A 15,535-nucleotide genomic window follows, 5' to 3' on the forward strand; every position below is an offset into this window, starting at 1 on the left:
ATCAGAAACCCTCGTTGAGCTACAGCTCGGAGAGCGCCGATCTCGGTTTAAGCATTTGCTCATCATTCCCGCTACTCTTGTGCCTCTGCCAAAAGCGACCCAGCGTGACGACAACGGGTGCTATTAGAAATGGCACCGGATGAGTCGGAGGTGACAGACGCGGGAAGAGTGGGTCTTCCCACGGTCAGTTTATACAGGATTGATTCGTTCACTGAGAAGACGGCGAGACGACGTTTGCGGTGGTGTTTAATATTTACATGATTGCTTTACAAGCTTTTACAGAAAAAATGAATATACAAGAGGAAAAAAAAAATACCATCTCCTGTCTATATCAGTAATCCTCACTGGTGGGTTTCACCATTTACAAGGAAGACATCATTCAATGCCGCCTGTCACAGAGACTTATTGACTATTGTGGGACTTTCGGTGTTAAAAATTCAATATTCTGATTGGGCCCCCTTTTCCACGGCTGAAGCCCGCCAATTACCGTCGAATGAGGAAGCCGTATTTCAGCCGGCTAGAACTGTACGGCTTCCAAATTACTCTGAGTGGTCCTACGGAAGCAAAATCGATTTGCAGACTTAATCCCATCAGCACAGCCGACGCCTTTCATTGCTTTAAGCCTTAAAATGAATGAACTAACACCCGTAGTTAAAGAACTGAACTAAATGCCCCCCTTTTTCTCTGAAGGAGTCACTGTGACATGCAAGCTATAGGCAGTAGAATAGTCGGTCGCATTCATCTTGCTAGCGACGTGACGGACACCAGCAAGATCCTTAACCTCATCCACCTGACGACGGGCCCCGTCGTCCTGGCCGCCAGGAGCACGTTCCGCCGCCTTCACCGGACAAAGGGTTATAGCCTGAAATCACAGAAGAGAATGAATTCCCTTGAGGCTACCGAATCTGACTCTGAAATGTTGCTTTTGAATACTTTCTTTAAAGAACTCGTGCTGGCAGCTCAGTTCACGCGTGCAGAGTGGCAACACGTACCGCTGAACGCTTTCCATTCATTCTAATTCACTGGAAGAGAGCTATTATTTTCCTCACCGTCCAATTATTGAGCACTATCCGTTCCCCATATACTAAGTTACCTGGTTTCCACTCTCTGACAGATAGGAAACTTTCTGCACTGTCCTATCCTGAGGAACTGAAAGGACTATCACCTCACCTACCAGTAACATGGCCTCCGGACCGTTCGTCGTGGGCAAGCCACGTTACACTGTTGCGTCGTACTCTCCCACGCGCTCGGTGCGGTGATCTGCACACGGTGAAGCGCTCGATAAATAAGAGTGATTGATTTTCTATACCCCTGGTGAAGATTCATCATTACAGAGCTGGAAGGTAGATTAATAGTCTTTCCCCAGTTCCCTTAAACCCAGGTACTCAGCAGCCCCACAGTTGCTCTTTCATGTTTTTTCAAGCCATCTCTCTCCCCAAGCCTTAGGCAACAGAGATGCTGACGGGTTCCATAACCAGAAAGTAAAACAAATTTTCCGTTTCTGGTTGAACAAAAGCAGAAAGCACCCATTTCTTCCCCCCTGCTCTTACCCAGGAAGCACGAATCGTAAGAAAATAAAAATCGGCTCAGGGAGCAAACTGATCCAAGCCCTCTTGAAGCACGGATCGGCCAACTGGGGTGCTGGGAAAATCCCAGAGGGCTGGTGCCCGAAGTGGATGATCAGGGCAAGGTCTGGCTCTGAACGGTTTCTGAGAATTTCCTTCTTCTGTCCCCTGCTACCCGGCCTCCAGATGACTCCTTCCTTGCTTAAAGCTCGGAGTAAGCGAGAGCCAAACGGGCCCGATCAGAGAACGGCAGATTGAAGTAAATGAACTCCCGCTCCTCAAACCTTCTAACCTTCTCCTGCCTCCACCTCCGCTGCTTTCAAGCACTTATACCAAAAATACTACGGACCCATGAGGGCTTAAAAATGCCTTTCAGGTTTTCATTTTTTCTTTACGCCCCTCATCAAGGAGCGTCCCAGCACTTCTTCAGGTAAAGCACGAATCGGCCCATCTTGATTTCCTAAATAGGACCCCAGAGGCCCATTGAGAATCACTTGTTGAAACCACGTTCTGACTAAATCTCTTACCCAGGCACGGTCCTTCTAACAAACGCCTCTATTCGCACCCACCCAGAAACGAGAACAGATGTCAAAACAAAACAGACATTGGAGTTCCTCTAATAGGTAGGTGTTCCTGGACAATAATTTTCAAGGGCAGGATCTGTTAGTCTACTAGAGGTTGTCTCCTAATCTGATGAGGAAACAGTTCTGCTCTATAACCCGATGGCTTTGTAATTTCAGCTCCATGCAAATTTCCCCAAACACCTTAGCTCTTGACCTTTGAACTTCAAGAATTTAGGTAGCTGTCTTTCTCCACTCTCTCCTATAACTGTATCCCCTAAAACACTCTGAGGTGCCACCAGCGATTCCGAAATTCCTTGGCAACCTCCGCTCTACAACAAGAGGGCTGTAGGAACAGAGTTTGCCGGGCAAAAAAATGGATAAGTGATCTTTTCGATACACACTGCGATGACCAGGCCTTCAGAGTATAACCCTTTCTAGAACTCTGGCTCTTTTTTTAATGCTTTTGGGCCAAAAAACTCAGGAGTTTTAATGTTGGTATTCTTTAGAGCCCTCTCACACATCATGCTAGTGCTCTGACTTTGCCACTTATGTACCACTAGCAATGTGCGCACACAGTATGTGTTGGGTATACTTTGGCCCAGTGTGTACTCAACACACTCACACGGCTGCTGTGTTCTGCAGTGACGTCGGTCATCCCTAAAAATAGATATAACACAGGAGCGCATCACAAACTCAGAGCTCAAAAAAGGCAAAACTCTGCTAGGAAGCAACGAAGATATATAGCCTGGCGAACGGCATATCTGCCAAGAAGTTTATGTCTGGTAGGTAAATGCGATGGACTGATGTACCTGGTTATAGGTGAGCATGAAAGCAGGCAAGCAAAGCTTTTGGTGAGGGCAACTATGTTTTCGGTATATACGTTAACTGTTTAAACGAATCTTTTATCCATGAAATAAACCTACAATGCTCTTTCATTCATTCAACAGTACTATTGAGCGCTTACTATGTGCAGAACACTGTACTAAGTGCTCGGAAGGTACAATTCGGCCACAGATAGAGATAATCCCTGCCCAGTGATGGGCTCAAAGTCTTCACGTAGGGTTCACTAGTATGCTTTTAATCACAATTACATAGATTTTTTAATCTCAGGAGTGCGTTAATGCTCTTCACCTTACTTCTAAAGGGAAGTTACACTTCAATGATCGCTGTACGCTCAACACAATTCTCATGGAATCTTTAAACAGTGCTGACGGTTTTTTCCAGCGTCATTGTCAGCCTCCAAAAAAGAGCGGGTAAAAGGAAAATTAGCGTTGAAAAGAGAAGGCTAACGACCTTTAAATTTATAAAGGGATCTTAAGGGGAGGATACCGACCAGCAGCTCCCTGCATTCACTGGGGGCCAAAGAAGAAACGGACGTATATTTAAGCGGGAGAGATTTTGGGTAGGCTGAGACACTTCTTGACTGTTTACCGAGAATTGAGAGCCCTGGAGACCTAAGAAAACAATGTAAGCGTCCACCTATCAGGATGGTTTAGGCATTCATCAGGCCAGAAGTTGGGGACTGAACCCGCTGAACTTTATTCTCATTCTATGGCAAGGGAAGAATTCCTAAGACATAATTGGGCGGGTTGAATTTGCAGCACTTTAATGAGATTCATAGCTTTCTGGGGAAAAAAAAAATTACTCAGAGACCAATTTTAAAAACGTCTTGAGGCTTATTCAGAGATCTGCCTAGACCTCCACAATGGCTTCTATCACCATTCTCACTTTCTCTTTCATAGGTTCTGCTTTCTTACTCCAATTGGATTCCGCCCAACAGGAATGGGGGGAGAGCCAGTACCGGGGAGGGGTTCGAGTTTCCGAAAGAAGAAAAATAAATCTCGGGGAGCAGTCGTTCACCGGGCTCCTTGAAGAACGGGAGCAGCAACAGTTAGTCTGCGTATTCCCGAGGGGAGTCTCCGGGCAGGGACCGCCTTGAAGAATCCCTGTTTGCCAACATTTCTGGGCAATGGCAAACTCAGGAGGAAATAAATGGGGAAGGTCACAGCTTCCCGCGGTAAGGGAGTAAAATTACAGCTACTTCTTGGGGATTTACATTGAACCGCAGCCCTAGGGAAAAAAAAAAATGACATCATGGTAATCATCCCTGAAGGGCGAATTTAATGTTACAAAAGGGATGGCAAAGCTACCCAACCTCCTCCCCCTCTCCCAGTTCGCCGCTGCTCTGAGGTCAATGGTGAATAAGTACTTGGGTCAAATATTGTCACTGTTCCTGTTTTTACTGAGATAATAAAACAGCTCCCAATAGTCCTTGCATCCTCTCGCTAAGCGTGTTTCGCAGTAGATTGACTTGTTTTTATTGCTTAATAAATGTTAAAGCACTTATGCTGTACTCATCTGTGGGGAAAGATACGATCCCAATATTTAGACCGTGACGGAAGGTGAACTAATAGTGCTGTATCTCCTGCAGCGTTTTGTACAATGCTTGGCACATAGTAAGCGCTTAACCTTGAAGCAGCGTGGCTCAGTGGAAAGAGCCCGGGCTTTGGAGTCAGAGGTCATGGGTTCGAATCCCGGCTCGGCCACTTGTCAGCCGTGTGACTTTGGGCGAGTCACTTCACTTCTCGGTGCCTCAGTTACCTCATCTGTAAAATGGGGATTAAGACCGTGAGCCCCACGTGGGGCGACCTGATTCCCCTGTGTCTACCCCAGCGCTTAGAACGGTGCTCGGCACATAGTAAGCGCTTAACAAATACCAACATTATTATTAACCTACATAATAACAAATTAATAGTATTTGAGCCCTTGGCTCGGAAGCGCTTGGGAGAATACAATATTACTGGCAGATATGATTCCTGCCCTCCACAGCTTTTCATTCGATTGCATTTACGGAGCTCTTTTTAGACGCAGAGCACAGTACTAAGTACTTGGGAAAGGACAATACAACAATAGACATATTCCCTGCCCACAACGAGCTTACAATCGAGACCTTACAACTTAGCTAAGGATATTTACTAGAATATTGCCTTTAGACACAGGCTGAAGAGCTGGGGGGGGTAGAGATTTCATTCATTTATATTTATTGAGCGCTTACTGGGTGCAGAGCAGTCATTCATTCGTATTTATTGAACGCTTACTGTGTGCAGAGCACCGTACTAAGCGCTTGGACGGTACGATTCGGCAACAAACGTAAGTGTAAAAAAAAGTCACCCTCACTCTACTCTGCTTACTAGTGAAGACGAAATAATGAATCCTTTGCGGCCTAATTCAATTTTACAGTTCTTTACATCAAGTACAATCAATTCTATTTTCAAAGGAGGGCTTCATCCAAAACCGCAATTAAGTTAAATTTTCACTGTTTCCCGAATTGGTCAAAGGGATGTAGGCCCCACATCTAGAAATCTTTAATGAATACAATGGTCTGTTTTAAGAAATGCAAATCTAACATCGGACAGCCAAAGACCAAATCCATCGGAAGGAGATACTGTTGTTATGTGGAGGAATTGGCTCTTTAAACGGAAGGAGATACTGTCATGGGAAGGAATTGGCTCTTTAAACTATAAAGCACAAAGGACTACTGTCTCTACCAAAACATGGTTTGGTTTTTTACAGTGCCTTCAAAGACAAAGAATTAGCAAAGTCAACATTTAATCATTTCTCACCGGTTGACGATTGGGGAAGATTCTGTTTACTAAGTAAACAAAGCCCTCTCACTTGTTTTGAGACTTTTCATCTCGAGAAATAGAAAGTACTTAAGGTAGTTTAAATTGTTTAGGGAGATCAATGGACAGTCAGAAATGGTGTGAGATAGAAGTCTGCGGGCTGTAAAGAGTTTGGCTAAGCACTGCCTGGGAAGAAAAATTCACTTAACTAAACGCTATTTACCGCTGACATTCCACTGCTATTTTCATGTCCTCAGAAAGCAGGGGTGGACAAAATACGGCTAAGGGGCCACCCTATCGGACCCACCAAATACTCACTCTGATTTATTGGGTGAGATCTTCTGACCCAAGACTACAGCAGGCTCTCAGACCGTGAGCCCGCTGTGGGCAGAGATTGTCTCTCTCGGTTGCTGAACTGTTCTCTCCAAACGCGCAGTACAGTGCTCTGCACACAGTAAGCGCTCAATAAATACGTCCGAACGAATGAATCTCCAGCTCACTCCCCTACCCAGGCCACCTCCCCCTGCACGGGCAGCCCTGGTCCCTCCCTCAGCATCAGCTCTCCTCTGCCCCACTGCCCGTGTCCCGTCTTCTGCCACCCGATGGGAAAGGGAAACAACCCACTGAACGAGGCCTCCCCGAAACCTCGGGGAAACGACTGGCTGCTCTAGTAGTCGAGAAGCCGCACGGCAGAGTGGATACAGCAGGGGCCTGGGAGTCAGAAGGTTGTGGGTTCTAATCCCGGCTCTGCCACTTGTCTTGGATGTGACCAAGTCACTTCACTTCCCTGTGCCTCAGTTCCCTCATCTATAAAATGGGGATGGAGGCTGGGAGCCCCAGGTGGGACAGGGACTGTGTCCTACCTGATCTGCTTGCATCCGCCCTAGCGCTTAGTAGAGTGCTTGGCACATAGTAAGCACTTTGCAAATATCATTATTATCGCTTTGGCTACGGATGTGCCTTGGATTCAGCCACGACGAGCCTAAAATTCTACTCCTCTAGCCACAGCACCCTGATTTTGATTTTACTTGTCTTTTGCTTTTATTTTCTGTATGGACTGTGTTCTAATGTTTCATCATTCCTGATGTGTCCATCTCCAGTCCCTTCTCCCCACTTTATACTCAGACTGTGAACCGCTTGAGGACAGGGATTGTGTCTAATTCCCATTTGGGTATTCTGTCCCAGCGATCAGTAGAGCGCTCCGCACACAGTCAACATTTAAGAAATACCACTACTGCAACGGGTCTTTTAGGAAATAACCGATAAGTCCTTTGCTCAACCACTGCTCCTAATGGAGGGACCCTGACCTGGAGGGGGTGAGGGGGAAGGGAGGAAAAGGACCGCAACTGGATTTCTGTGTCAAATCGATCGATAATGTCGGTTGAGCGCTCACCGTGTGGAAAGCGCTGGACTAGGGCCTCGGAAAAGTATGCTAGAAGACTCCACTACCTAACGGATGGAATTAGATAAAGAGTTTAGTCCATCAGAACTTAACTTCAATTCTGAGACCGAGTGTTCTTGCCGAACATTATCTTGCCAGGCAGATTTCTGAACCGATTGAATGAAAGGAAAGGTACCATTGAAAGAACAATTACTACTGATGGCAGGACTTCAAAATGTACTAGAAAAAATACACTAAAATTCCACACACCGAAAGAACGTTTCCTTCACTCTTTTCTACCCCATTAAAGGGTTCATGGGGAAAAAACGCCTAGAAACAAATACTACAGGATAAACTGAAATGACGTAGCAATAAAAGAGAACATTAAACTGCTGGATGAAAACCGAAAGATCCATTTTAGTCACAGTAAAATTAAGCTAGAGGCGTGGACGCCACTACACATTTCTCTCCGTAATAACCCTGTACACCAGAAACTTTCTTGCTTGCCGAACTCTTTTGTACGAGGCAGAGTTCTCTGCCAGCCTGAAACAAAAGCCACCCTGTCTCACGTTTCCTCCAAGTCCGTTAGCTCAAAATCATATCTCGCACGGCATCCGTTTACAGTTCTGAAAGATCTAAACTTCCCTTTCAGAGTCTCGGCTGGATTGGGTTTACAGCTGTGGCATCGAGCTTTCATCCTTTGATTCCAAAGCATGAGTAATACAAATAATCATGGTAACCGTTAAGCGCTTACTATGTACCAGGTACTGTTCTAAGTGTCCATACAAATACATACGGGAAAATGTGAGGACGCCTTCAAAAATTCAGTAAAAAAACAAGACAGGAAAGCAGTCCACAACCGCTGGCAATCCTCAGGCTCCTCACCGTTCCAGGCAGAACCATCCCTGGTCTACTAGAATTTTATTTATTTCTATTGATGTCTGTCTCCCCTCCTCTACACTGTAAGCTCCTTGTGGCCAGGGAACGTGTCTCTTTAGTGTCGTACTTTCCCAAGCGCTTAATACAGTGCTCTGCACGCAATAAGCGCTCGATAAGTAAGATTAAATGAATGAACGGAACATCACAAGGGTCTACAAGTTCAGAAGGCGAGGTTTCCTCTCTCTTCCACCTCCTGCTCAATCGTACGGTGAAGTTCGGAACTGTACCTGCATGGCCACCTCACTCGAGACTTCGCCTACGTACTGACACGACCCACCTTAGTGCAAGAGGGGAAAGGTTAAATTCCAGATATCAAGAGCAATATTCCATACACGCGAACTGCATCGGTGGGACCAAATTTTTTCTTGTATTTTCCTTAAAAATCAACGGGGCCCCGATAGGTCGGACCCCTGTACAGAATTTCCTTAGACAGATAAGAAGGATTGTTATTATTATATGGTATCTGTTAAGCACTTATGTGACGCCTTGTTTGAAATGCGGGGCTAAGCAGGTTGGACACTGTCCCCGTCCCACAGTCCAAGTGGAGGAACGGGAACTCAATTCCCATTTTACAGTTGAAGAAACCGAGGCACAGAGAAGTCAAGCGACCGGCCCCAGGCCGAAGAGCGGGCCACTGGCAGAGCCAGGATGAGAACGCAGATCCTCTCCTCTGACTCCCAGGCCTGGGCTCTTTCCCTTAGGTCACGCTGCTTCTTGCTGTAGACAGTCTGAATCGCAGCGTCGAGAGAGAAGAAGGGTCGCCGACCAGCGTGCCGCACCCCATCCGTGTCACCTGACGTCCTCCGGGTGCGTTTCGTGCTGTCTTCCACTGCGTTTGGATGATTGCCTCCCCTAAGTCCCTCGTGCAAGCACAAGGGGGGCCGGCAGCCTGCCCATTCCGGGCACCCCAAAAGACAGGAGAGCCACCTTGAGGGCCTACACCCCGAAACTCCTTCCTTCTCACGTCATCAACCACATTTACAGAGCGTCTACTCTGCGCCGAGTAATTTACAGGGGCCGCACGAGGCCCCCGAGGAAATGACGGGAACCTTATTTAATCCCCAGTCCCGGCGCCCGAGAAGCTTCTACCCGCATATGAAGAGCTCAGACCCCTACCCATAGGAAAACCCGATATCCTCAGCTCAAAAAGGGATAGGAAACCCCGATCGGGTATTTAGGTTCCTACCAACGTTTCTTTCCAAGAGTCTGTAAATCATTAAAGGCCTCCTGACACGCGGGTTCTCGGCTACGAAATTTTTAACTTTTTTACTCTAACGGGAAGGAATAAGGTACTAGTTTCTACTGCTTTTAACAGTCGAAAGAAAAGCAAAAACATTCCATTCGGGTACTTACTACCTCCACGCAGAGGCTTTCTGGCAGGTTTTGGCTTTGGGATAACTGAGGAAGTGGATGGACCCGGGTCGGTTTCTTGCTGTGGAGACACAAAGCGGGTGTGTTTTTGAGAGATGGCTGCGGTCGTTTTCATTTCCAGAATACCAGCGCGCAAGGAAGAGTTCGTTACCTGAGGTTGAAGTCTTGAGTTTCCTTTGTAGCTTTTTCCTTCCTGCATGCTTTCCCATATCTCTATCTTTTGCCTCCTCTTGGCTTCTTCGAGCTGAGATGTAATTACATAAATCGTAAAGCCCTTTCAGAAAGTGATACTGCCAAACGACTCGGAACCGCTCTACATCCGGTATTCCCAAAACCCCAGGGTATTATATCAGGCAATATAAAGGACAGAGTGAAAAGCAATTCTGTCACGTTTGGGGATTCTGGGAAGCGTGCCTTCAGCTGCGGCAAAACGAAAGACGAGGAAAACGCTATTCCCGGGAACCGGGGCCCGTCGCACACACCTGCTTTTGTTTTTCTCGGTATTTTTCAGCCTGGGCATTCAATTCCTCTTGCATCCTTAGGCGGGAAGCTGCCAGAGCTTCCTGTCGTTTAACCACGACCTCGGGATCTACGCAATCGCAGGGAAGAATGGAATGTATCGCTTTGCAGATGTACAATTAACCGGCATCGCCACTGCTTCAGGAGGGTCTATTTTAAGCAAATTTTGTAATACGCTAAGTGCCCACCCGGCAGCATCTTTGACGATTCCACACCTGAAAGCGCTACGGGTTGCGCTTAGAACGGTGCTCTGCACATAGTAGGCGCTTAACAAATACCAACATTATTATCATTATTATTATTGACGTTTAATTCTGTTAGAATGAACACGTTTACCTGAAAGCGCTACGGGTTGCGCTTAGAACGGTGCTCTGCACATAGTAGGCGCTTAACAAATACCAACATTATTATTATCGACGTTTAATTCTGTTAGAATGAACACGTTTACCTGAAAGCGCTACGGGTTGCGCTTAGAACGGTGCTCTGCACAGAGTAGGCGCTTAACAAATACCAACATTATTATTATCGACGTTTAATTCTGTTAGAATGAACACGTTTACCTGAAAGCGCTACGGGTTGCGCTTAGAACGGTGCTCTGCACATAGTAAGCGCTTAACAAATACCAACATTATTATTATTATTATTATTGTTGTTGTTTAATTCTGTTAGAATTAACACGTTCCATTTTTCACGAAAACACATCTCTTAAATGAAAATAAAATTCCAACCGCCCTGGCCAAAAAAAAAAAAAAATCAAGTTTAAAAGCACAGTTTTGCTTCCCGGCTTATTTCACTGATCTTCTTCCGGCTCGTCACCGTCCTCCTCCTGAAATACCGCAGAGACTCAGTGATGACGTCTGTTGATTGCTTACAACGCGAAACGCCGAAGTAAACCCCGAGAGCCTCCGGCCTGTGAGACGCCTACTGTCTAGGAGGAGGCGGAACAAACACCGAACAGATGGCAGACTAAAATCCAACAGCGGGAAAACGAAAAGTAACGAGCACAGCCTCGCTGGGAAAGGCGGATTCCCGGGTATCAGAGCCACCCTTTAAAACCATCGCACGGAGATGGAAGAAGGAGTCACCGACCTATCGCGGCACCCGTCGTGTCGGAGTATCTTCGCCTCATCACTCGCAGACTTCCGGAGAGCTTCTGAAAGATCAGGTAGAGAACCGCACACCCGAAAAGAATGTACCAGCCATAGGCAGAAAGCACGGAGCCCACTATAAAAAGAAAAATGCAGTCAATCAACTGGATTGACGGAGCGCTCACCGTGGGCCCGGCCCCGCACTGAAAATTAGGGACCGCGCGCCGTAGTGGACGCGTCGCGGGAGTCGGAAGGAGGCGGGTTCTAATCCCAGCTCCACCGCTCGTCTGCTGGCTGACCTGGGCTGGTCACCTCACGTCTCTGGGCCTCGGTCACCTCATCTGCGAAACGGGGACCGAGACCGCGAGCTCCACGCGGGACCCGGGCGGCGTCCAACCCGATCTGCTCGTATCCGCCGCCGCGCTTATATTACATTATTATTATTACAGAGGGGGCATCGTCCGGCGCTTAGAACAGTGCCGGGCACGTAGTGAGTGCTTAAATACCATTATTATTACGGAGGGGACACTGTCCGGCGCTTAGAACGGCGCAGGGCACACAGGAAGCGCTCAACAAATATTATTACAGAGGGGGCATCGTCCAGCGCTCGGAACAGTGCAGGGCACATAGGAAGCGCTTAACAAAAATTATTATTATCACATTATTATTATTATTGAGGGGGCATTGTCCAGCGCTTAGAACAGTGCAGGGCACATAGGGAGCGCTTAAATATTATTATTATTATTATTACGGAGGGGACACTGTCCAGCGCTCGGAACGGTGCAGGGCACACAGGAAGCGCTCAACAGATATTATTATTATTACGGAGGGGACACTGTCCAGCGCTTAGAACAGTGCAGGGCACATAGGGAGCGCTTAAATATTATTATTATTATTATTATTATTATTATGGAGGGGAACTGTCCAGGGCTCAGAACGGTGCAGGGCACACAGGAAGCGCTCAACAGATATTATTCTTATTACGGAGGGGACACTGTCCAGCGCTTAGAACAGTGCAGGGCACATAGGGAGCGCTTAAATATTATTATTATTATTATTATTATTACGGAGGGGAACTGTCCAGGGCTCAGAACGGTGCAGGGCACACAGGAAGCGCTCAACAGATATTATTATTATTACGGAGGGGACACTGTCCAGCGCTTAGAACAGTGCAGGGCACATAGGGAGCGCTTAAATATTATTATTATTATTATTATTATTACGGAGGGGAACTGTCCAGGGCTCAGAACGGTGCAGGGCACACAGGAAGCGCTCAACAGATATTATTATTATTACGGAGGGAGCATCGTCCAGCGCTTAGAACGGTGCAGGGCACATAGTAGGTGCTTAAATACCATTATTAGTACGGAGGGGGCATCGTCCAGCGCTTAGAACAGTGCAGGGCACTTAGTAAGCGCCTAACAAGCAGCAGCGTCATGGTCGTTATTTGAGGAGGGGGGAGGGGGCGGGGTCCAGCGCTTAGCACACAGTAAGAGCTTTAACAAGCAGCGTCATCACGGTGATTAGTCTCTGTGCCTCAGTTCCCTCATCTGGAAAATGGGGATTATCTGTGAGCCTCACGCGGGACCACCTGATGACCCCGGATCTCCCCCAGCGCTCAGGACAGCGCTCGGCACAGAGGAGGCGCTCAACCGAGACCAACACCACGAGAGGCGGCGCGGCTCGGTGGCAAGAGCCCGGGCTTTGGAGTCGGAGGTCATGAGTTCGAATCCCGGCTCTGCCGCTTGTCAACTGTGGGGCTGCGGGCGCGCCACTTCACTGGGCCTCGGTTCCCTCATCTGGAAAATGGGGCTGAAGACCGTGAGCCCCACGTGGGACGACCTCGTGACGCTGCATCTCCCCCAGCGCTTAGCACGGCGCTCTGCACAGAGTGAGCGCTTAACAAACACCAACGTTGTTATTATTGTTATTATTGGGCGCTTGGCGCACAGTAAGAGCTCGAACAAGCAGCGTCCTCACGGTGATTAGTGTTGAGGAGGGGGGAGGGGGTGGGGGTCCAGCGTTTAGCACATAGTAAGAGCTTAAAAAGCAGCGTCGTCATGGTGATGAGTATTGAGGAGGGGGCGGGGTCCAGCGCTTAGCACCCAGTGAGACTTTAACAAGCAGCGTCATCAGGGTGATGAGTATTGAGGAGGGGGCGGGGTGCAGCGCTTAGCACACAGTAAGAGCTCAACAAGCAGTGTCGTCATGGTGATTAGTATGGGGGGGGCGGGGTGCAGCGCTTAGCACACAGTAAGATCTTAACAAGCAGTGTCGTCATGGTGATTAGTTGGGGGGGCGGGGTGCAGCGCTTAGCACACAGTAAGAGCTCAACAAGCAGTGTCGTCATGGTGATTAGTATGGGGGGGGCGGGGTGCAGCGCTTAGCACACAGTAAGAGGTTACGAAGCAGTGTCGTCATGGTGATTAGTTGGGGGGGGCGGGGTGCAGCGCTTAGCACACAGTAAGAGCTCAACAAGCAGCGTCGTCATGGTGATTAGTGGGGGGGAGGGGGTGGGGTGCAGCGCTTAGCACACAGTAAGAGGTTACGAAGCAGTGTCGTCATGGTGATTAGTTGGGGGGTGGGGTGCAGCGCTTAGCACTCAGTAAGAGCTTAACAAGCAGCGTCGTCATGGTGATCAGTATGGGGGGGGCGGGGTGCAGCGCTTAGCACATAGTAAGAGCTCAACGAGCAGCGTCGTCATGGTGATTAGTGAGGGGAGGGGGTGGGGTGCAGCGCTTAGCACACAGTAAGAGTTTAACAAGCAGCGTCGTCATGGTGATTAGTATGGGGGGGCGGGGCGCAGCGCTTAGCACACAGTAAGAGCTTACGAAGCAGCGTCATGATGGTGATGGGGGCGGGGCCCGGGCCCTGACGTGTCCCTTGTGCGGGGAGCGGAGCGGAGGCCCTTCCTTCCTTCCTTCCTTCCTTCCCTCCGTCCGTCCGTCCGTCCCTCGCGGCCTCCTCACCGCTGTGCTGCAGGAAGCGCAGTCCTTCGGCCTCCAGAGGCGGTTTGGCGTCCAGCTGCCGCTCCGCCATGTCCGCGCCTCCGCCTCCGCCGCCGCCGCCGCCGCCGAGCCCTGACGGACGTCCGCCCCGGCCAATGGGGAGCCGGGAGCCCGGGGGCCGCCTCGGCCCACCGGGCCAATGAGAGACGAGCACGTCCTCACAGACCCCGCCCCCCCGGGGCTCTGACGGACGTCCGTCTGAGCCAATGGGGAGCGAGGAACCCGGGGGGGGGGCTCCTCGGCCCACCGGGCCAATGAGAGACGAGCACCTCTTCACAGGCCCCCCCCTACCCCGGAACCCTGACGGACGTCCGCCCTGGCCAATGGGAAGCGGGGAACCCGAGGCCGCTTCGGCGCATCGGGCCAATGAGAGGCGAGCCCGTCCTACCAGGCCCCGCCTCCCGGAGCCCTGACGGACGTCCGCCCCGGCCAATGAGGAGCGGGAAACCCGGGGCCTCCTCGGCTCACCGGACCAATGAGAGACGAGCTCCTCCTCCCAGCTGTCCGCTCCCGGGAAGCCCAGACGGACGTCTGCTCTAACCAATGGGGAGCGGGGAACCCGGGGCCGCCTCGACTCATCGGACCAATGAGAGACGGGCGCCGCCTCCCGGCCCCGCCCCCGGGAAGCCCAGACGGACGTCTAGTCCAACCAATGGGGAACGGGGAACCCGGGGCCGCCTCGACTCATCGGACCAATGAGAGACGGGCGCCGCCTCCCGGCCCCGCCCCCGGGGAGCCCAGACGGACGTCTAGTCCAACCAATGGGGAACGGGGAACCCGGGGCCGCCTCGACTCATCGGGCCAATGAGAGACGAGCGCATCCCCAAGGTCCCGCCCCCCCCCGGGAGCCCTGACGGACGTCCGCTGCGGCCAATGGGGAGCGGGGAATCGAGGGCCGCCTCGGCCCATCGGGCCAATGAGAGGCGAGCGCGTCCTCCCCGCCCGAAGGCGGGGCCCGGGAACCCAAGGCTTCTCCCTCTTTTTAACGGAGTGATAATAATGATGATGATGGTATCTGTTAACCGCTTCCTATGTGCAGAGCCCTGTTCTAAGCGCTGGGGGAGATACAGGGTCATCGGGTGGTCCCACGTGCGGCTCACGGTTAATCCCCATTTTACAGATGAGGGAACTGAGGCCCGCAGAAGTGACTTGCCCCCCCCCCCCCCGGTCACACGGCCCTCCTGACAGCTCCCCTCCTCCAGGAGGCCTTCCCAGCCCGAGCCCTCCCTTTCCCTCTGCTCCTCCCCCTCCACAAGGCACTTGTGCCTATCATCCGAATGCATTAATGTAGAGAATATCACGTAGAGAATACATTAATACGTTAGTCGATTAGGCCGTAGGCCCGTCAGAACGGCAGGGACCGTCTCAATCTGTTGCCGACTTGTTCATTCCGAGCGCTCAGTACGGTGCTCCGCACATAGTGGGCGCTCAACGAATACTACTGAATGAATGAAGACGCGTGGCTCGGTGGAAAGAGC

The 15,535-nt window shown here is 50.0% G+C and overlaps 1 protein-coding gene across 3 annotated transcripts; it reads right to left on the reverse strand.

Moving 5' to 3' along the window:
* Nucleotides 1–229: 229 nt before the first annotated feature.
* Nucleotides 230–14,130, reverse strand: SELENOS (selenoprotein S). Of its 3 annotated transcripts, none has more exons than XM_029065881.2 (6): nt 14,019–14,130; nt 11,051–11,185; nt 9,925–10,031; nt 9,594–9,686; nt 9,428–9,503; nt 230–862 (listed from the first exon to the last, which is right to left on the reverse strand). In XM_029065881.2, the coding sequence occupies exons 1-6, from the start codon at nt 14,086–14,088 to the stop codon at nt 783–785; spliced, it is 561 nt and encodes a 186-aa protein (XP_028921714.1). In that variant the 5' UTR covers nt 14,089–14,130; the 3' UTR covers nt 230–782. The 3 variants fall into 3 exon arrangements, with proteins under 3 accessions (XP_028921714.1, XP_028921713.1, XP_028921715.1); XM_029065880.2 differs by having other exon boundaries at nt 9,425–9,503; XM_029065882.2 differs by lacking the exon at nt 14,019–14,130 and adding an exon at nt 13,881–13,973 and having other exon boundaries at nt 9,425–9,503.
* Nucleotides 14,131–15,535: the final 1,405 nt, after the last annotated feature.

The sequence above is a fragment of the Ornithorhynchus anatinus genome, chromosome 5 (genome assembly GCF_004115215.2).
Source record: "Ornithorhynchus anatinus isolate Pmale09 chromosome 5, mOrnAna1.pri.v4, whole genome shotgun sequence".
Classification (NCBI taxonomy): Eukaryota; Metazoa; Chordata; class Mammalia; order Monotremata; family Ornithorhynchidae; genus Ornithorhynchus; species Ornithorhynchus anatinus.